This window comes from Falco peregrinus, chromosome 3, assembly GCF_023634155.1.
Source record: "Falco peregrinus isolate bFalPer1 chromosome 3, bFalPer1.pri, whole genome shotgun sequence".
In the NCBI taxonomy this organism is placed as follows: domain Eukaryota; kingdom Metazoa; phylum Chordata; class Aves; order Falconiformes; family Falconidae; genus Falco; species Falco peregrinus.
The window spans coordinates 21,063,007-21,084,970 of record NC_073723.1 but is presented as its reverse complement, the minus strand read 5'-3'; the positions used below and the strand labels follow the sequence as shown (position 1 = coordinate 21,084,970).

Below are 21,964 nucleotides of genomic sequence, written 5' to 3'. Positions count from 1 at the left end.
GACAGAAAGAAATGAGTTTAAATTGTACTCATTTTAAACTAGTTATTTTAGATAAAAATCAGAATGGAGAATTCATACCAAGCTTCTATTGTCAAGGCTACTACTCAAAACGTTTAATGCTATTTTATTTTTAAAATTAAATACATCACAACTGTATGTGTATTATTTGTTATGCTTATTGTACTGTTGACAAAAGGAAATATTTATACAGTCATTGAATTAATTGTTACTGCCTTTTTTGGACCTTGGGGAAAAAAAAGGGGGGGGGGGGGGGGGGAAGGACACATTTTATTTGCTTTATTAACTCCCAAAGTGTCAGATTCAGTAAAAACTCATTTTTCAACTCTGAAGAAACCATCCCCAAACCCCTGGGTTTAGGCCTTTGAAGATCAAAAAGGCCAATAAAGCTTTTAAAGAATCTCTCCCAATTTTTTCAAAAAACATTCTCTTATTTTTCATTTTAGTTAAAAGCCTATCTAATATGACAAATCATTGTCCTATACCCAAAGTACAGTGTTTGGAGCACACATATTCACCTACACTTGGTAATCATGTGTGCTGCACACAAACAAGAAACAGCAGCTTATGAATGAGAAGAGACACTTCATTTGTCTTCAGGAATTCACCTCTGAAGTACATTTATTCACCAACATACCAGACTTGGAAGAATTGACCTGGTATTTTACCTAAAATTAGTTAACATTTTATTAAAATCAATCATCCATGTAAAAATCCATATATTCATATATCCATAGAACCTTTTCCTTCCTTTACCTGCCCCCTGGGAGGGGAACCAACAAAAAAACACAAAAACAAGCAAACAAAAAACACTCCAAAAAAACGTAACTATTCCCATTCTGTTTGTTACCCAAGTCATTTGGAAAAAAAAAGTCTCCACTGTGCCTGAAAAAGAGAGATTCCGCTATTTTAATTATCTTCATCTAGAGATAAATAAAATAGCACGATGTCCAAGATGTGTGTGGGCTAAAACTGCCACAATATCTTGCTTCTGTAACACCCACTTCGTCAGACACTTACTTTTGCACCTTTGTATGTCTTTTAACAGGATGATAAATGCTTTTTAAGCAGTAGCCAGAACTTCAAGAAGCCTGGATTATTTAAGACTCACCAACATAAATAAGAACCCAGTCCTACCTACCTTAGATATTTCTGGCTCCACTTGTCTCTTAGGTGTCTCTTTTGACTCCGACCCTTTTGGAGTACTACTGTTCTTTACAGAGGGCGATTCAACTCCTTCACCTTCAAGTTGCAGATTAATACCTTCTGTGGGGACAGGGTGATCAATACCATTTGGATTCAGATTGCAATGAATAGCTGGGGAAAAAAATATGAGAAAGAAAACACTGCTCAGGAAAGAAGAACCCAGTGTTACAAACATTTATCAAAGAACTAAGAAGTGCCATGTGGTAACCAGAGCTATGTCAGATCATGGCAAAAGAACTGTCTGTACCTTAACATGGATTCAGGGTGAGGTATTTGAGAAAGAAAATGAGAGGCAACGCAGTGCTGTATAATGCTATTTAGTACAGGCTACTGTGTTGAACTGTGCTTCACTACTGAGGGTTGAAGACCCTCAACTTACAGCTTTTACTAGGATAGGACAATATATCCCACATATTCATCATTCAATCATGCCTTTATTTCCTTTTCTAGACAAGCAATTTATAGTTTTTATATTACATTTTCAATTACTACAAAATTCTAGGTCCTAAACGATGTAGGATAAGTAAGCTGGGGAGAGCAAGTCAGCAAGTTGGTCTCTGCACAGAATAATGACTTACCGAGCTGATTATCTCTCCTTCAGCACTTTGTACCGCTGCAAATTACCACCTACACCATCCTAACAAGCAAGAGGGATGTACTGAGTATAGAATGAGGTGTGGACTAATGACAGCAGAATAAGGAAAGCAGCTGGAGGAAAAAATAAAACAAATGCAAACCCCACCACAGAATGCACTTTTAGAAACTATGGTAGTAGTTTAATTGTTTTCTGTCTGAAATTTCAGTTTCACCACTCACATAGAGAGTAGCCTTAACAACTTTCTTGGCATGTGTAGTGATTTTAAAACCTGTGAATCTTGAGGCAACTTCCCCTTCATGCAACTATTTGACTTTTGCAATCGTGTTCCTGGGTATCGGCACTACCTGTGCTACCCATAATTAATGGTCCCAACCTCCCCTGTACACAAGAGAACTTCGCTCAGATACTGCGGTGCAATATTTGACAGACCTGAATAGCAACCTAAAACACAACTTAGAGCCAAAATAAAATCTGCCTTTTCACTCTTGCTTGGCTTAGAAGCAAAGGGTGGGGAGCAGAGGAAGGATTCCGAATGGCCAGTTTCTCCCAGCTACATATCAGCCCTTGAAAGCCTCTCACAGAACAGGCTCAAGCTGCCAGAAAAGGCACAGGGTCCTTCAACTACAGCACCTTCATGAAAAACCATTCCCAAAGTCTTAATTGAGAACTTTGAGCCTAAATTACAGCAATTCCTTGGTGCAGAACTAAAGTAGAAGCCAAAAAGAACTAAAGTAGAAACCAAGAAGTTGGCCTTTTCTCCTTGGGATTTTTAAAAACATCCCAAGAATTCTGAAAGGTAAGTGATCTGTGCAAGCACCACAATACCTACGTCTGCAAGCTAGGGATGGAAACATCTCCTGTCTTTAAGTCAAAAGACTACTATAAGGGACAATTCATTCCAACACTGAGTGATGGAAAGCAGTAAATAATTACAACATGTTTTATTACAAATTGCAGCCACTTTGTGCAGACAAATAGAAAAATATGTCATTGGCCCACAGAAAACTAGTAAATGAAACTAAAACCAGGAAGGGCACTAAATTTCAGTCTCACTGTGAGCAGCTGTAGAGGATTAGTCCTGGATATCTTTTACAGGTATATAGAAGACAGAGATCCCTCTCCAATAGTCAATTCTTTAGCAGACAGCATGAGAGGAAGAGAAGGAGGAATCACTAGACTACACCACGTCCAGAGCTGAGCTCTGCTGAGATCTTCTGGGTAAGGAAACAGAAGAGGCGAACAATGCAGAGCGTCTGGAGATGAGGCACAGTTTCTACTGGCCACACCAGGGACCACCACAGAAGAAGGATTTTTAGCTAAAAAACCCTTCTTTCTCAAAAGGAATCCTCCACCTGCTTAGGCCTTGCATACAGAGTTGTGTTTTTAATTTGGAAACACTGAAAACCCTCTGAGAGTTTTTTTTGGGAACTCCTGGGTTTCACCTTCAGGCACCAGTTTTCTAAAAACAAGAGCATTTTTATTTCAATAGGGAAAAAAGCACATAACAAAAAGGGGTCTGCAGCAGTCTCTGTAGCTGTTGTTCCTACCTGTCATCTTTCAGTCTCATTTTAGTAGGGCAGGCATCTGCAATTTCTTCCTGATACCTCAAGAGCTGCTACAGAGCCTTGTTTCCCAAGCCAACTCTAAGGAGCTTTCCCCTAAGTCTAGCTGCAACTCTTCTTGCAAGTCTTCCCTCGTTCAAACCAATTCTGTACGTTGGCAGAATGCAACGTAAACCCAAATCCCATCATTCTGGCACTGCCTCTCACTGGTGAGAAGAGAAAAAACAGATTAATGTCTTCAAGTCAATCCTTTCCTTTTACTGGTTTTCCCAGCCATACCACCGAGTCATCCAAAACGTAAATACTTAAACCTTAACAACGTTAGCAGAGGAGTCTCTTAACTTTTGAGTCCTTATTTCTAGGTGCACTCCGTATGCACCCCTTCCTGGATTTTGTGTCGTGGCTACAAAGCTATACTGAAACTGAACTTGAACACAGCTGCCGCTTGATTTTTCCCTTGCAGGACCTCTTTCTGTGTCAGTGAAAATGCAAAATCTTTTTTACTTCTGCAGTGAAGCTAACGGGCTTCACCCCTCTGGCTGTATGGCCATTATGGGGAGCTATCCAGAGCCTGCCAAGCTGTTATGATGAAGGGAGTCTTTGGGGCTTTTCAGCTCCCATAGGAGGTTTCAAAGCGATATGATTTTGTGGTTTATGTTTACATCAGTGTATCTTAATACACCAAGACATTCTCTCTTCCCTTGATCATATCCACCTACCATTATCTATCTCCTCTAGATCATATTTACCTACCTGAAAGAAACAAGTAATTACTAATGACTACTTTGCTTATCCTCCAGACCACAGAAAAGATGGATGCGATCCACCAAGACAGGAATTTTTTCACAGCCCAAAGAGGATGGAGATTAGTTAGTATCCAAACTAATCCCTCCTTCACAAAAAGTGGGAGATGAAGACACCCTAACCAACCTGTAAAAGTACTTGCAGCACACCCTGATCCAGCAAGGGACTGGAAATTAGCAGCAAGACACTTGGTATGGAATGCAGTCCACAAAAATCTCTCCATATGCCTTCTGCAAGGATCCTGCCTAGCTGAATAGGAAGACTCCTGCACATGCCTTTGAAATGCTAACACACCTCAGCAGCAATCCTTCCCAGTGCCCCCAAACAACACAGTTTAGGGAGAAGGATGGTAGGGGATGGCCAAGGAGAGCTTTCTGGGTTACAGCATTGACTTACCATGCATTACAGGGAACAAGTGATCCAGATTTCTGATAACATGGTAGCATAATAACTAACATGATCTCCTTCTGTGACAAGGCAACCGACCTGCTTAGTGGATGAGGGAAAAGCTGTTGTCTGCCTAGACTTTAGTATAGCACTTGACACCATTTCCCACAGCATTCTCCTGGAGAAACTGGTTGCTTATAGCTTGGACAGGTCTACTCTTCACTAGGTAAGAAGCTGGCTGGATGGCTGAGCCCAGAGTGATGGTGAATGGAGTTACAACCAGTTGGTGGCCGGTCACAAGTGGTGTTCCCCCCCGGGGCTCAGTGTTGAGGCCAGTCCTGTTTCATACCTTTATCAATGGTCTGGACAAGAAGATTGAGTGCACCCTTAGTAAGTTTGCAGATGACACCAAGTTGGGCAGGAATGCTGATCTGCTGGAGGGCAGGAAGGCTCTGCAGAGGGATCTGGGCAGGCTGGATCGATGGATCAAGGCCAGTTGTATAAGGTTACAAAAGGAGAAGTGCCGGGTCCTGCACTTGGGTCACAACAAACCCACACAGTGCTACAGGCTTGGGGAAGAGGGGATGGAAAGCTGTCTAGCAGGAAAGGACCTGGGCAGAGTGGTCAGTTGCCAGCTGAACATGAGCCAGCAGTGTGCCCAGGTGGCCCAGAAGGCCAACAGCATCCTGGCCTGTATCAGCAATCGTGTGGCCAGCAGGACAAGGGCAGTGACCGTCCCCCTGCACTGGGCACTGGTGAGGCGGCACCTGGAACCCTGTGTTCAGTGTTGGGCCCCTCACTGCAGGGGGGACACGGAGGGGCTGGAGCGTGTCCAGAGACGGGCAACGGGGCTGGGGAAGGGGCTGGGGCACAAGTCTGATGGGGAGCGGCTGAGGGAGCTGGGGGTGTTCAGCCTGGAGAAAAGGAGGCTGAGGGGGGACCTTGTTGCTCTCTGCAGCTCCCTGACAGGGGGCTGTAGCCAGGTGGAAGTCGGTGTCTTCTCCCAAGTAACAAGTGATGGGGCAAGAGGAAATGGCCTCAAGGTGCACCAGGGGACGTTTAGATTGGATATTGGGAATAATTTCTTCACTGAAAGGGTGGTCAAGCATTGGAACAGGCTGCCCAGGGAAGCGGTGGAGTAGCCATCCCTGGAGGTATTTAAAAGACGTGTAGATGTAGCGCTTAGGGACATGGTTTAGTGGCAGACTTGGCAGTGCTAGGTTAACATCTGGACTCGATGACCTTAAAGGTCTTTTCCAACCTAAACAATTCTATGATTCTATAAGCATTACCTGCATGGCTTAAAAAAAAAGAAATAAATCACATGGCAAGATGTTAGTTAGCTCTTAGCCCATCATTCTTTCAAGAGTAATGAATGTTAGTTAGCATTTCAGCAATGCTTTACATTGGGCTTTTTCAGGATACAAAAGAGAGAAGAAATCGGAGAGGCCTGTTACCTTTTTCTTGAAAAGAGGTGACTGGTTAAAAGAAACACAGGCTGCCTCAGGCATGACTTTCCCCAAGTTGCTGATATTGGGCAGGGGGATGGACACAACACAACTTTTTTTATTTCCTAGGGGCAGAAAGAAAAGGAAGGAGTTCATCTCTCTCCTTCACCCCATCACGGCCTCGTCTTCCCATACACCTGGACCGAATCTGTTACTTAAGGAAGGCACACCTAGAAGAGCCTCAGCATGGGGAGAAAGCAGACTGAAGGGCAGGAGGAGGAAAAGAAAAAAAAAAAAAAAAAAAAGCAGAGGTGAAGATAAGTATCTCAGTTACTCGGCAAAGCTAATCTCTTTGTCATGAGCCACCTTCAGGTAGCCAGCTCTATTGTTTTCCTGTCGTGTTGCCTCCAACTCTCGGCAACACAGGGGGTAAGAAGGAAAGCATATTTGCTTGCATGGGTCTGTTATTTCCTTTACCACACAGAAATACATACATACATACATCTCAGACAGAGGTGGAGCTCTTGCCTTCTCTTAAATGTCAATACAAACCGTAATTGCTTCCCTTCAAGACTTGTTAAAAGCAGGGAAAGAGGTCAACGTTTGGTCAGTAACAACATATTCTCTTCTTAAATCAGCATCTTATATAATTTTAGCTAGTTAAGGCCAGCTCTAAACTCAGGATCAAGTATGCAAAACTAAAGGGGGTGGAGGGCTGACAGCACCCAGGGTTACAGTCCTGTGGAACAGAGTCTATGCAGCTCTTACAGAAAAAAACCTTTACCACAACCCAGTGTTTGTGACCCTCTTTGCTGACTCTTCTTAAATCTCTTTCAGAACTTTATGGCATTCGTCTGAAAAATATTCTACTTACAAAGTAGTTTCTTGCTAAAATACTTGTCCACGCTCTTACTTTTCATTACCCTGGTATTAGCTAACACTAGCTCACTCCACCCTCTGCATTCAGACCATTTTCCCACACCACTACTTTGACAATATCCCTACTGTCTCAGCACCTCTTCACTCTACCAAATTAAATGCACCTCATTGTTCCCAGACTTCAAAATTCCATCAAGACACCAAACCCTACCTCCAAATCAGCCGACAGTATCAGCCTAATACCACTAGATACCAACAGTATCATTAGTTTGAAACAGAACCTCTTCCAATATTCTTCCATACAATCTCAATATTCATATATCATCCATATGTCTCAGTAATACAACCCCTTCCTTCAGCTTCTGAGTGCTTACTTTCTCCCTTCCCTGCTAAAACCCCCAACCAACAGTTGATTAATGCCATGTTTCTCTTTATGCTCCCCAACAATTGCCACCTAACTTGGACTGAAAGCTTTCTGTGGTGGGAACTTGTTTTCTTTTGGGGCGGGAGGGTAGATGTTCTGCACAGCTCTGACTGCACAGCAACAACCACATGACTAATGGTACAGGCAGACAAAACATCATAGATCCATAGATTACATTTACGAAACAAACTATTATTTAAAACAAAGGTACTTAAGTGCTCTTGTACTCCTAGCTCAATAGTTGAGCTGAATCTACAGGAAAAATATCCACTCTTCCAGAACATTAAAGAAAGGACTGTTGAGATCTGCCAGGTTATGAGAGTCAAAAACTTTTGAGAAAATAGTAAGCAGAGCACCCAAAATGGAAAAATGACCACGTCTGTCCTAAAAAAGCAGGGAAAGAACAAAATTAATGTAATGCACAGTGTATTTTTTCCACATGCTAGAACACAAACCCAAGCCCTTTCCACCTGTACAGAGCAAGAGAATTTGTTGCCCTGCAGAAGCTCATACATGTGAGCCAAGCTCTCTGCCCATGCAGATTCCTTACAGCATGTGTGCAGTTTGAAAGGAGAGCTCGCAGGGCAACGTGAATGCTCCGCTCCCCTTTCTATCTCCCTCCCATGCAGGCCTGCCTCCCAGATGGCAAGCAGCCAAGAGACAGCTTGTCTATGCACGCTTGATGGTACACAAAAGTCACTGAGAGCCATAGTAAGTTACTAGCATATGGGGGCAAGTCCTGCCTTTTACTAGAGGGTACTCTATGAATACTGTCTTGAGAAAAGCCTGAAGGCACTCTTCAAAACACAGCCTTGATATCTCCAAAGTTTTGCACGGACAGATGGAAAGTCTTTGTCTCTCCATCTGTAGGCTCAAGGCTTAGCAAATCAAATCTATAATCAATCACTACCTTCATGCACTCTACTGCCTACCACATCAAACATTTCATAACTACTTGTTTCAGTGGGAATACTGTTAGCTGCTTAAAATTTTAAGCAGATCAATTAAGGCTACATTAACGCGTATTTGGCAAGTACAATTGCTCTATTCTAAAAAGTGATAGAGTAAAAATAGCATCTTCTTACTCATGTGCCCTGTTCTGTGTGCATCACAGTCATATGCTAGCTTTTGCTATTTGGAGATTAAAAGCAGGCATGGGAGATACCCATCCAACCTCTAACAATCCTTAGAAAACTTTCACATGTCAAATACTGGCAAACGTGCAAGCTACATTTTATGTATTCATGCCACAGGCTTAGCTGCACAATGCTAAGAGGTAAGTCTATACAATCCACCTGCTACTCCCACCATATAATGCCACGTTGTTGAAAAAAACAGAAGTTAGTCTGTACAGCTGGAACATTAACAAACTCAAGTTGGACATAGCAGGGATCTTATAAAAAGGATCCAAATATCTTTACAGTCATTTCAAGTCCACAAAGGTCATGAGGATTAAAGTTATTTCCAGGACAAGGAGATCCTACAAAACCTCTGGACAGCAGCTCTCATTGGACCTGTTCCTTCCAGCTCTGCCCAGTTCTTTGTCAAAAGCAAATCAAATCCGTAACCACATCAAATTTTGCAGTCAGTGCTTTCAGTCAGACTTCTATACACTTCTAGATGCTACATTTCAATACTGAGTAGTCAAACAACACCCCTGGGGCTTTTTGCTTGCCATCATTCACAACCCCCTTTAACTGGGTTGATCAGAAAGAAGACATTCACATTGAGAATACCCAGATCTTGTTCCAGATTGAGATGGCTGCTCACACTGACCAAATGAGCAAGGAGGATCCGCACAAGCAAAACCGCTCCATATTTCCGAAAGCTTGTACTTCATTAGAAACTCTGAAAATCCCTAGAAAATATGAGATTATTTCAAAGATTGTCTGACCTGAACAGTTGGTACCACTTTGTACCATAAAATTTAGGATTATTTTGACTACTTTATTGGGCAGAAAGTTTTTCCACAGTAAAGCAAAAGGCTGAAGTCCCAAAGTACTTAGCTGAAGTAATATTGGTGTCTAGCTATCTGCTTCTGTTGGTCAGCACCAAAAATCAACATTAAGCAATTACAAATAGGCTGTGCCAAAGCTAGGCCAGTACTGAGCTGTAGGGTATTTGTAAACTGCTGCTACTGATGAGCTGTACCTGTAGGTTTGAGTTCAAAGCTCAGACATAGACAGCAAGGCTTGGCAGACACCGCCACACACTGCTGCTGTACCTTCAGGTCCCTCCAGCGAGTTGCTTGTCTTTCTAGCCTTTCTTTATCATGACTATTAATTACCTAATTGCAATATACGAATTTTACAACCAAGAGTTTGTTTAAGCAGTGGGACATGGCCTCCAGCTGGGTGGTACCTTGACAGGCAAGAGAAGAGACAGCTCTGCAGCAAGGAAGTGGACATTGAACCAGGTCAAGATGGGCAGAGAGGGCAGAGCAAAGGGGAGACAGGTGTAGGAAGAGGATAGAGGCAGAAGGGAATAAAGTGTTCAGAGAAGGGGTGTTCGTTTTAGTTTGTAACTGTAAATTACAGGGCTTTTCCCTCTTTTTTTCCCTTTAGAATTATCATCAGTGTGACAAAATTTAAAGTAACTGCACTCCTGATGCAACTATCCCCCAACATCTCTAGCTGGGCAGCTGAGCAGTCATCCCACGGTACCAAGCCAATCACTTCTACAAGCTGTTCCCTGTCTCCAGAAACACTGAAAAAGTGCCCTGAACTGAAGCCAAATACACAAAGAGAAGAAGCATGAGTCTATCTACTACACTACACACACACCTCTTGCACACACCTCAGCTGCAAGAAGTAGCTAATGCTAGAGTCTTGTACAGCATCAGAAATATATCAAGAAACCAGAATGAGTAACTTAGCAGCTTCATCTGGAATCAAACTGAACAAAATTTGATTGAAGGCCATGCACATCTTGAGTATACAGAGAGAAGAAAGACTCCTTAACTCTCTACAGAACAAGAAAGGGGAACAACCTTAGTGGGAAGAGGATTAAGACCCTTATCCCACCAGGACATATATGTATATTTAAGTTTACTCAGCTAAGAAATTTACTTGCGCATTTTTGACAATTCTCCTACTGGAAACTCTTTATTTTATGTACAGTGATATCCATTTGCCATCTCTTACCTCACTGACTTTAGCAAATGCTGTAAACATAAAAGACAATTTCTGTTACACCTGCTCTTCAGGAACCAGCCTGCATATTATTGCTGTGCTAGACAGACCTTGGAGCCTCAGCTATGCAAGTTCTGCCTTTGAAACAGCAATAGGATTTCATGATAAAGAGCAGACACAATGACCAGGCAGCCAAATTATTTCTGAAGCATTTCCTCCTTCCATTTTAATAAAGGTACAGTTGGTACAAACAGCTCTTGAATTCACACTAGCAACAGAGAGGATCACTGAAAAATGGACAAATTCAATGAATAAGTAAGGCAAGTCTACCACTAGTCCTGTACAGGTAGAAATGAAGAGGAGAATACTGGCAAAGAAGAGTACTAGTGAGCTATGCAGTTACCTCAGAGAAAAAGGGATCTTAGTGAACAAAGTAGTAACAGTCAGTAAGTAACATGTATCACGTGTACACAGGAACATAATTTGAGCAGTGGGTTATAGTACAAAATAGTTGATAATTTGTTTTGCAAACTAATCTCATCCTCTGTTACAAAAAGGCTTGTGTGAGCATTTACAAAGCATCTTCTGAAAAGTGAAGCAACTCCTCTGGATTTAAAGTTTGTGAGATGTACAGACTTGCAAACAAAGAGGGTGCTACAGGAGATAAGTCTAAGTAGCAGGGAGGGGGGAAGTCACTGCGCAGATAGAGAGGAAGAAACCTAACGTAATGCTCTCTATGAAGGAAAAGTATCCACCATACATTGCAACTGTCAGTTAACATTTGACTTCGGCAAACTCCAGGCTAAGTACCACTGTTGCCCTCTGAGGATTTCACAGTGACTATGGAGAGGAAGTAGACAGAAATGATAAAGAACACACCTGGGTAAGAAACAGGTCTTCATTAGTTCCACTATTACTGGAAGACACTTGTCTTGCAATCACTGCTTAGGAGATTAGCTCGTCACGCTCCACTGAAAATTATATTTCTAAGAATGCCTCATCTCAAGTCCTAATAGCACTACTATTCAATTCTATAATCAGCTGGCATTACATCAGAAACTTTTTCTAAACACTAGTGAGCCTATCCAGCATACAAAGAACAGCTCAGACACACACAGATTGAGTCTTTATTACGGCATCAGAGGTGTGCTATCCCACACTTGCAGCACAGACCTCTGCCTCTGCCTACTCATGAAAGCTGGCGTCTGCTCAACATGTGGCACAGAAATGGCTGCAATTCAGCTGTGGATCCAGCTTTATTTCTTGTCACATGAGTGATGCACTAAGTCATCAAAATGCAAGGAAAATATATTTATTCATTCTCACTAGCATAACTAGTTTGCAATCTGGTAGTTGACTTCTGTTCTCATCCCTGGCTTTCTCTCAACTGCCTAAAAGTTACCTCCTTTATCATTGTTCAAGTCTACCCCTTCCCTTGCACATTTAACTGAAGAGCCTGGAAATGCCCTCTTTCCTTCCCCCAGTAGAATTCTTCACCTCCTACTGCTTCACTGTATCCTACTCACTCTAGTATCCCAGCTGATTTGTGTAGCAACAAAATGTTAGCTGAGAGCACGCAGAGGGAAACTAAGGAAAAAGCTTCTATTTACACACATTACAATTCTTTATGTTTCTGAAATGGCATTATTAAAAGTCTCTCTTGCTTTTACTAGTTGATTTGCTTCTCTGCAAATAACCTCAACTAAAATCCCCTTGGGGGTGGGGGGGAGAAAAAACAGGTCAGAGGAGCACAAATCAGTGGGGGAATTGAAAGTAGTAGTGATCTGAATGTTCAGCTGAAGAGCACGAGCTAGCAAGGTTCCACATTACATAGAGATGGATAGGACTGCACTGAAGACAGGCTACAATCCACATCAAATGTCATCCTCATGCTCTTTTCCTGTTCAGTCACATATTCCTTGCAAGCATACTAGATTTTGTAATTGAATGCAGAGCTCACTTCAGCCCAAGTTCAGTCCCCTTGCCCACCTGCTTGCTTCATGCAGAAGTAGCACATACTAGGGTGAACTCTTGCTGTTCTGAGTAATGAACCTGCTCTTTAATGCCAGGTTTAGCTCACACTGCACAAAGAACATGCAGATACTGACAGCAACTCCTTCATTGTTCTCTTTGTAGTCCTTCTGCCACCAGACACTTCTGGAGAGAGAAAGAGGACCCTATGCAAAGGTGAGGGAACATACAACCTACCCAAGGCAGAAGCCAGTCAGGGTGACATCTGTAGATCTCATCTGCTTCAGGCGCTCCTGAGGGTCTCAGACATTTCACCTCATTTATATAGGTCAGTATGGCAGTTTCCAACCCTGCCTGCTGTGGGGAACTGGTATTTGCCAGGATGGGATTTCTACAGCTGCAGCCTAATGCAGCACCCCTCCTTACCCCCAGTCCCATAGCAGACAGTTCCTCTTACAGAGCAGTATCAGTTCTTATATATAGGGAAAAAGAGCGTTACATACCTTACATATCATAATCCTGTCAATGTTCTTATAGCTCAGCGCCAAATTCCCCATCTTCTCTGCGTTTCTGGGTTGTTCTGGCTGAATGCTCCTCTAAGTTACTTGATGCAAATCAAGCTCTTGTGGCAAATGAAATTGTTCTGGATACGCACAAGATTATCTAGACTGTCATAAAAGTGATCAGGCTGGGTCAGACTAAAAGTCTAGTCCTTTATGCCACTGCTTAAGAAAACAGCATGAGAGCAAGGTACACATTAACTGATCCTTCCTTGGCAGGTCAGGAATGACCTGAGGTTGAAAACTGCACTGGGGAACCGTGTGTTACAGGAAAAACTATTTCCTTTTATTTTAAGCACAAAACCCTACAGCTTCATTGCTCAGCGGTGTGACCTAAGTTTTTTTTCCACCATCTCTCTGACCAGCTGACTGCTCTTTTCTGTATTGGTTCCAGTCCTGTCCCTTTTTTGGGGTGTGGCAAGCAAAACTCCATGGAACATTCAAAATACAAGAGCAATATGCAATGATACAAAACCAAAGAACTTTCTTGCCTTATTCTGAGCTCTTCCTCATAGTTCCTGAAATCCTATTTGCTATTTTGACCACCACCAACCAGACAGTTTCAGAAGACTTCAAAATTACTCCATTTTCTAGCAGTTTTCTCCACTTTTGCCTTTGGCATCTTCCAGAACTACTACTTCCATGTTCTCTGCATGTTTTGTGCAAACATAGGAATGTATACCTGTGTCCATTCAAAGGCAACAGCTTTCATTAGAAATAACCCACAATAGGATTGCTCGGTCCCAACCTCTGAGTATCTCTTGTGCACAGAAAGAGGAGTCCTGGCATCAGAAATCATACAGTTTGGACAAAAAGAGAGAAACCAGAGAGATAAGCATAAAAGGGTAAAGCTGTCTCAGCCAAGGCAGCACAAAGTTGGCACCAGAACCAGACACAGTATCCCTAAGAAACCCAGAAACTCAATACTTTGCACTGAAAGGTTGCCCTCCAACAGCTCTACTACCTCTGCAAACTAGCTGTAGCACTTTTGCAGTCCAATGGGCAAAACAGAAACTTATGGTGCTACCTAGATAGCTAGATCCGCACTCATTAGCTAAGCCTGCACGGACGATGTTTTGGATAGAAACATCTCCAGGGTTATCAGATGAACAACCTGCTCCAATCTGCATCTCCAACACCACCTGGCTACAGCGCCTCATTCTGAGCTTCTCACTGCTGCTATACTGCCATAACCCTGGTGACAGAGTAATACTGGGTAGCACAAGAGACTGGCTCTAAACAGCTTGCCCTGGCCTCATACACTGAGCTGTAAAACAGAGGAACAAAGCTACACAACCTCCTTGGATGTTACTCACCACACTTGGACATCTCAGTGCGGAAAAAACAACAACACACAAACCAAAAAAAAAAAAAAACAAAAAACAAAAAACAAACTCTCAAAAGGAATTCTATTTTATAATTTTAATTTAATTTAATCAGTAAACAAGGGAACTTACAACATCACTACAGACTTTGTCAATACTTTCCAGTAGTATGTTAGGAAATGTATCTAATGTCTAACTCTTGTCATTTGCTTGCTTGCCTTCTCTTCTTGGTGGAGAAAGCAAGTGAACTTTCAAAGCACCGTTCCTTCCCTTTGCTCATACATCACCACCACCCAACAATTTTGATCCTTGTGATAGGATTTGATTGCATTGGAACAGCCAGTTTTTACTAATCAGTGTCCTCCTTGAGCTTTGGAGTCTTCAAAGTATTTTAAAGGGTAAGGCCAAACACTCACAGAATTGTATCTAAGTTGGTTGACCTGAAAGCAGTTCTGAGTTTCCAGGTACACTCTCACCCTACAACCAAGTTTCATCCAAGGGAAATGCAGTGACACACCAAGCCTATACTGTATCTTGCTAACTGCCCAGTACAAGTTCATTCCTAAAAGCAGGGAAGGGAAAATGACCACATAACCTGCAGTCACATCCACTCCCCACTCAGTCTGAACACACCCAAAAAAACTTCAGTGCAGTGACATTCTTTGTTGCAACAGCTTTATTTCTGAGCCTCCAGTTCCCACAGTGGAACACACCTTCTGAAGGTCAGCTCACAGCATCCCGGTAAGATGCCCGAGGAACGGAGTGTACCCATTCAAATGAGAACCTGCAGTCCAAAACAGACTCCTGGCCTTCGATAGCTACATTGTTCCTTTGGAGAGGGATCAGTAACAAGCTATCTTGTTAAAGACAGGTGCAATCAACTGCTTTTTCAAATGCAGCAACCTAGACAGAAAAGCTTTACTAAGCAGAGGAACACACGGTGCCACCCAGCTGTATGCACACTGTGGGGTGCTCGGAGGGTGGGGGCAGCATGTCAAGAAGGGAAGCTCCATCTTCAAAAGTTGTGCTCTTGCTGAGAAATTAAGAAGGATATAGATGTTACAGTCCAACAAGAAGGCTGCCACATGAGCATGGATAGGAGAAGATCTATGTTCCAGTCTGGAATCCCATAACTGCTGATTCCTTTTTGCAGTAAGTGGTCACTGCATGACATCCTAACATACAGAACTGCTACCAAGACCAAAGGCTGGAGTTCAGGTCTTACTCTTCTCTGTCCTGTATGCAACCCCACCACTAGCGTTATCCATCTACTCTGCTATGACCCAACGTGACAGTTTCAGCTGGAGAGGTAGATGCGTATCTCAGCCCTGCTTCCAACTGGCAACTCTTTCCAAGCCATGCGTCTGAGTCCCTCAAGCTAAGGAGTGGTTGGAAACTTGAAGAAAACAAGTGCACTGATGGAAGCACATGCTCTTTTTGAATGACAGGGTTTGTTACTTCTTTGCTCCACAAGTAATGTGTGCTGAAAACTCATCTACTACCTCACGTTCCCTGGAAACTTAGATGTGGAGACATCTAGTCTGAGCCTGGAGTGGGTGTAGGAATGAGACAAAATTGAATAACTGAATACCTGTCAAAAGAGTTCACTTTTGGGCACACCCTGGAACAGCATGAAAAGTACCTACACTGAAACCTGCTTCAAAGCTGTCTTTTGGACGGTCGTGAACTTGCTTTAACATTCCTGGCAGAGTTGGCATAGCACATCTAAAAACTCACTGTTACCTCATCTCTGAGGAGACACACGTCAGCATTCAATATCCATTGGAGCTGGCTAGGCACTGAAGGCTTTCCACCCAGGTATACCACATTGCTGATACTCAGAGGATCACGTTGACAGAAGTTCATTACAGGTTGCAAATACCTTCAGTCTTGCAGTGGTTTAACCTTGATACCACAGCCCAGAATGCCCTAACATCCTTTAAGTCCCTTATGCCCTTGAGGATTATCAAGGGAAAAGGCCAGAGTCACTATCATTTTATGTCAGCAAGGCTCCACTTAGCAAAAAAATATTCTCCTGTAGTTAGATCCAGGGTATCAATAGCACAAGCCCACTACAGAAGAGCCATAGGATGGTAGAAGTTCATATAAACTTTTCAGGAGACCAGCAACAAACGTATGTATGCACCTTCCAAAGCCTATACACAGCAAGAAAGGAGTTAGACCAAACTGCATTAAACAGTTACTATGAAAGAACTCCAACATATAATTAGCACTTTTTTGCTCAGGAACCTCAAAGACACCACAGGTAAGACCTGCAGGGGATCCAACAGAACTGCATGCATACATTATCTGGTGGGTGCTATCAGTCTCTCACTTCCCTGTGCAATAAACACTGGGGGAAGGGGGGAGAAATCATCATTTCTCTCTTCCCCTTTAACTCTGCGGCACAAGAGCAAAAAGGAAAAAATAAAAATTGAGAACACTGTTGCAGAGATCAAAAGCCTTTTTCTACTGGCTCTGACCTAGTTATTTCATTCTTACTAGAGGGAAAAAAAGTACTTAAAGGAACATTGTCAAAACTGTTAGGTCTAAAAATAGACTTACCTTGGCAGTGCTCCCATCTAGATGGGCTCACATTAAGGATTGCAAACTCCCTCTCCCCATACACACACCAATCCTTTCATCAACCAGAAAGCATTGGTACTACGCAGCCCAAAGGACCTCCCTGTCTACATAGTCTCTTTTGGGGCATCCAGGTATGTATTACATGGCAAGGAACTGAACTATCCTCCAAATTCCTATTTCATATTTGCAAATCCACTGCTGTCAGCTATCCCAGTAAAAAATTCGGGATATTTTCCTTAAGTAAACCACTGGATTTGTTGCCATAACTAAGCTCCAGCACTCCATGTTAAGACAGCATTAAAATAATCAAATTAAAGGAAGATTTCAACAGCTGATAGATAAAATGAAATCACAATTTTTCAAAGATTCTCCACTAACTAGAAGATACAAAATATTTTCACTGCAGCCACACAGAGCATTTCTGAAAGCAGGAAAAAAAAAGTCTCTAGTTTCATGGCTGAAACTGAGAAGTTTTCACAGAACAGCACTAGAGCTGGTAGACCCGGTGGGGCAGCAGATGTTGGCTCCAGCCAGGAACTCCCATGCTCCAGAATCCATGGTTCCCTTGTGCCCCAGGGACCTCTCCACTCCCTGCCAGTTGCATCCCAGAGCCAGCCAACTTGTGAGTTTGCACAAGAAGCCAGTTGGCCCAGCCATAGAAAAGCTATAAAAAAGTCTGAAGACCCAGGAAGCCCATCCTAGCTAAGCTCTCAGATGACCACCACAGAGACTGGAAGGCCCAACAACCTCAGCTTAAAACCGGTTTTCAGGGCTTTCCTTACTGTCAAGCTTTAAGAGCCAATGTACAGCAGGTACAGATCCCGAGCAGCACACTAGGAAAATGTTCTTCCAATGAAAACAAACAAATCAAACAACCTGGGGCGGGGGGGGGGGGGGGGGGGGGGGGGGGGGGGAAGGCAGCCTGTGTTTCCCGAGTCTAAGACATCTTGAGTTCAGCAAATAGGCATTTTTCTACAAAACTAACAATTTAGAAGATTTGACAGCAACTTTACTTTTGACTAGAGTAGGACCTGCACACTGCAGTGATCAGAGCCATGAGGGACAAGTAACCTCTCAGCTTCCCAACCAGAAGCTGTAATGCCATGTTACTCACCAAAAGTCACAGTTCATTAAAAGAACACGGCTCAAACCCACTGCTCCAATACAGCATGCGAACCTCACGAAGTTCAACAAGGCCAAGTACAAGGCCCTGCACCTGGGTCAGGGCAATCCCAAGCACAAATACAGGCTGGGCAAAGAATAGATTGAGGGCAGCCCTGAGGACAAGGACTTGGGGGTGTTGGTTGACAAGAAACTTAACATGACCCAGCAACGTGCCGCCATTCATATCCTGGGCTGCATCAAAAGAAGCGTGGCCAGCAGGTCAAGAGAGGTGGTGCTTCCCCTCTACTCCGTTCTCATGAGACCCCCACCTACAGTACTGCATTCAGCTCTGGGCCCCCCAACACAAGACGACCATGGACGTGTTGGATCGAGTCCACAGGAGGGACACGAAGATGATCAGAGGGCTGGAGCACCTCTCCTGTGAGGACAGGCTGGGAGAGTCGGGGTTGTTCAGCCTGGAGAAGAGACAGCTCCAAGGAGACCTTATAGCAGCCTTTCAATATCTAAAGGGGGCCTACAAGAAAGCTGGAGAGGGACTTTTACAAGGCCATGTAGTGATAGGGGAATGGCTTTAAGATGAAAGAGGGTAGATTTAGATTAGATAAGGAAGAAATTCTTTACTGTGAGAATGGTGAGGCACTGGCACAGGTTGCCCAGAGAAGCTGTGGATGCCCCATCCCTGGAAGTGTTCAAGGCCAGGCTGGATGGGGCTCTGAGCAACCTGGTCTAGTAGAAAATGTCCCTGCCCATGGCAGGGGGGTTGGAACCAGGTGATCTTCAAGGTCCCTTCCAACCCAAACTGTTCTATGATGCTAAGATGCATTAAGATAAAAGCATGCTTTTAAGCACAGTAACATAAAGAGGTATAGTTCCAACAGAAAATGATGGATAAGAAAAGGCCTTAGATGTGGCATGCGATACATGCACACAAAGTAACCACAGCCACATGGCTACTTGTGCTGAAGAAGTAAGAAGTCATCTTGCTGTGCAAGTGTAAGGGTAATACAATTATGCAAGGGCAAAAAAGTTGAGGCAGAAAACACCAAAATGTGAGGGAAGCAGAACATACAGACAAAAAAGCTCTGTTTTGAGAGACCATAGCAGCAATGTGTCCTGGGGGAAGGAAATGGGAAGAAGGAGTTAAAGAAAAAAAATCCCATCTCAGGAGAAGGGAAAGGCACTGCTTCCCAAAGCTTTAGCAGAGCTTTCTTTCATTAATATTTACAAAGCTTTTAGAGATTCTCAGATGGAAGGCACTGCAGATATGACAGGAATTATTACAGACCCGAAAAGAACTAGCAAACAGACTGAGAAGGACTTCAAGTGAATAAAGGAAGATGACATTAGAGAGCACACTGAAACAGGGGTTGCTGCTGGCATATGAACCATCTGGTGCATGGCAGTCCATTTCATTTACTTACTTACCCACTACCAGGCACGCATGCCCAGTTCACATTTCTAAGTTTTTGCCACCAAAGCAGCAATGCTTTTATTCAGGACCACTACCTTCCTTCCTAACATCATTACAGTCTTCAAAACTGCCATTCAACAAAGGAGCCTGTGCATAAATCTGTTTAACTCATGAAGAGGCTTATGGCTAAACATGGACAACTTTGGATGTACACAGACACCCTTTGAGACATATTGGTTTTGCTTACCTTTATTTGAGTTTGCCTAAGCAGCTGGTTTTCAGGGATACTAAGCTGTCCACTGCCTTTAGTAAGCCCAAGTTTTTGCTAGACTGCATCTGCACTGCTCACTTGGGTACTCGGCAATAGACAGCTTCGCTAGGATTTTCAGCAATAAAGTGGTCTGTGATGGAACTGTAGGTCTCAGCGTACCTGAGAGACAAAGCTCAAGGTGGTCTTCAAGATAAACACGCCAAATAAACCAGCATACCCCAAATTAGTTGCTGGAGAGGGGTCAGACAGCTGGTTTTCACACTGTGGACTTCTGAAACTTCCCCAAGGGCACAGAAGAAAGCAAGGCAGGACACGAATCCCAGGATTCTCAATGCCTGGGTCTAAAGCAGTAGAAAAGCAAGTGAATTTTGGAAGCAGAGAGCAGGCAAGTGGATTTGCCTTTTCCCATACACCTAGTCACATCGCTCCTCCAACTTCCCGAAAGTCCCATGGAAAGGCAACACGCAGCAACATCAGCCTGCCGCAGGAGCCCAGCATCTATTGGAAGACCTTCGCAAAGCGTCCACCTTTCCAGCTCTTGGTAGGCACCACCTCCGTTACCGAGCGCCTCCCCAGGAACCGGGCACCTCACGTACACCTCACAGCTCCCGTTCCCCCGGAGCTGAGCACCTCAGCCCGGCCCTTGGGCTTCTGCATCTCCTGCGGGGGGGAAGGGGGGCCGAGCCCACTCCGGCGCCCGCAGCCCTGCACCCAGGCAGGGGGGCGGCCAGGGGCTGCTCGAGCTCCGCGGGTGTCACGGCCTCAGGGCAACCCGGGGACAGGGGCGGCACGGAGGGACGGCGGCGGCCGGGCTCCTGCGGGAGACGGGCGGCGGGGCAGGGAAGGCGCCCGGCGGGCCGAGCGCGGCCACTTCGGAGGGAGGCGGCGCAGGTCCGCCGCCCCCGCCGGGAGAGGCGGCACCTCCGGCCCCGCCGGGAAGTTGCCGGACCGAAGCCTCCGGTTGCCGCAGGCTGTGCCGACAGCCCCCGCCGCCTCCCCCGCCGCCGCCGCCGGCCCTCACGGGCGGGCGCCCCTCCCGCGGGCCGCTGCGGCCCGACCTCACGCCACCTGGCTCAGGGGCAGCCGCGGCGCCGGGGGCCGTCAGGCCGGGGGCGGGGGGGGGGGGGGGGGGGGGCGCGGGAGGCGGCCAGGCGGGTCCGGGGGCAAGGCCGGCGCGGCGGGCGAGAGAGCGGCCCCACCGCCACCGCCTCAGGCCCCGCCGGCGGGCACGGTCCCCCTCCCGAGCCGGGCCGGCCCCGCCGCGGCGCAGGTGAGTGCCCGGGGGAGGAGACAGGGGAGGGACCCCGGGGGCGGCGGGCAGCGGGACGCGCAGCCCTTACCTTCCACCGCCATCCTCCCGGCCTCGCATAGTGCGCCGGCCGCCGGCCCGGCCCCGGAGGCGCTGCCCCCCCGCCCGCGCGCGGGCTCCGCTCATCTGCAGCCGCGGCGATCAACCTGCAGCGCTCCCGCTGACAGGCGGGCGGGACCGCGCCCGCCCCGCCGCTCCCTGGGAAATGTAGGCCCGGGCCCGGGCCCGCCGGCTCCCCCCGCCGCCGCAGGGACACCCCGCGCCTCCCCGCGGGGCTCTGCGGGGCTTGGCGGCGGCGGTCGCCTCCGCGTTTACCTGCCGAGCAGGGAGAGCGGTGCGGGGGCAGGCGGCGGCTGGGCTGCCAGGGCTGGAGCGCCGGCCGCCGAGCGGTGCGGGGAGAAGGGGCTGCGCGGGCACCCCGCCGGCAGAAAGCGGCGTTTCGGGGCGCACCGGCGTGTATCTGCCGCGGTATTTCGGTCACCGCGAGTTGCGAGTGGGGCAGCCAGCCCGGGCCCGCCGCCCTGCCCGGTGCGGCCGGGGGAGCCTTTCGGCGGGGAAGGGGAAGGGCGCACCGGGAGCACCGGCAGCACCCGGGACCAGGCCCCCCGGCTTTCTCCATCTCTATCCTGGCCAGCTCTGACAGCTCATCCAAAAAAATCCAGAAAACGAAGGAGACCGGGGGCGCGGTAACAGAGCCTTTATGCCAGGTCCTCACAAATGTCATGCCAAACCACCGGGCATCCCTTGAGATCCATCCTGAAATGCTGGCTGTCCGGAAAAAAAAAACAGCCTGGGGTTTGTGCCCTTTTCAGTCTCATTTTGAGGTATCACAAAGGTGTTGAAGATCTTTCTCCTGCAAAAATACCCTCTTTTTAATTTTCATTTTAAGTGTATCAACAAATATTAACCCACCCAAAAAGTCTTCCCTCACCAAAGTTATGTCATTCCT

General features: G+C 45.7%; 1 protein-coding gene across 5 annotated transcripts in view; it reads right to left on the bottom strand.

Annotated features, from left to right (window-relative positions):
• The window catches only part of SAMD12 (sterile alpha motif domain containing 12), a 178,813-nt gene extending 157,603 nt beyond the window's left edge, over positions 1-21,210 (bottom strand). The window contains exons 1-2 of one of the 5 annotated variants that reach the window (XM_055799673.1): positions 21,047-21,210; positions 1,160-1,335 (exon numbers count right to left, since the gene is read on the bottom strand). In XM_055799673.1, coding sequence (XP_055655648.1) covers positions 1,160-1,335; positions 21,047-21,059 — 189 coding nt within the window. In that variant the 5' untranslated portion in view covers positions 21,060-21,210. The remainder of the gene's footprint in view (positions 1-1,159; positions 1,336-21,046) is intronic. The other 4 variants (XM_055799674.1, XM_055799676.1, XM_055799675.1 and 1 more) reach the window with 4 other exon arrangements.
• Between the last annotated feature and the right edge of the window lie 754 nt (positions 21,211-21,964).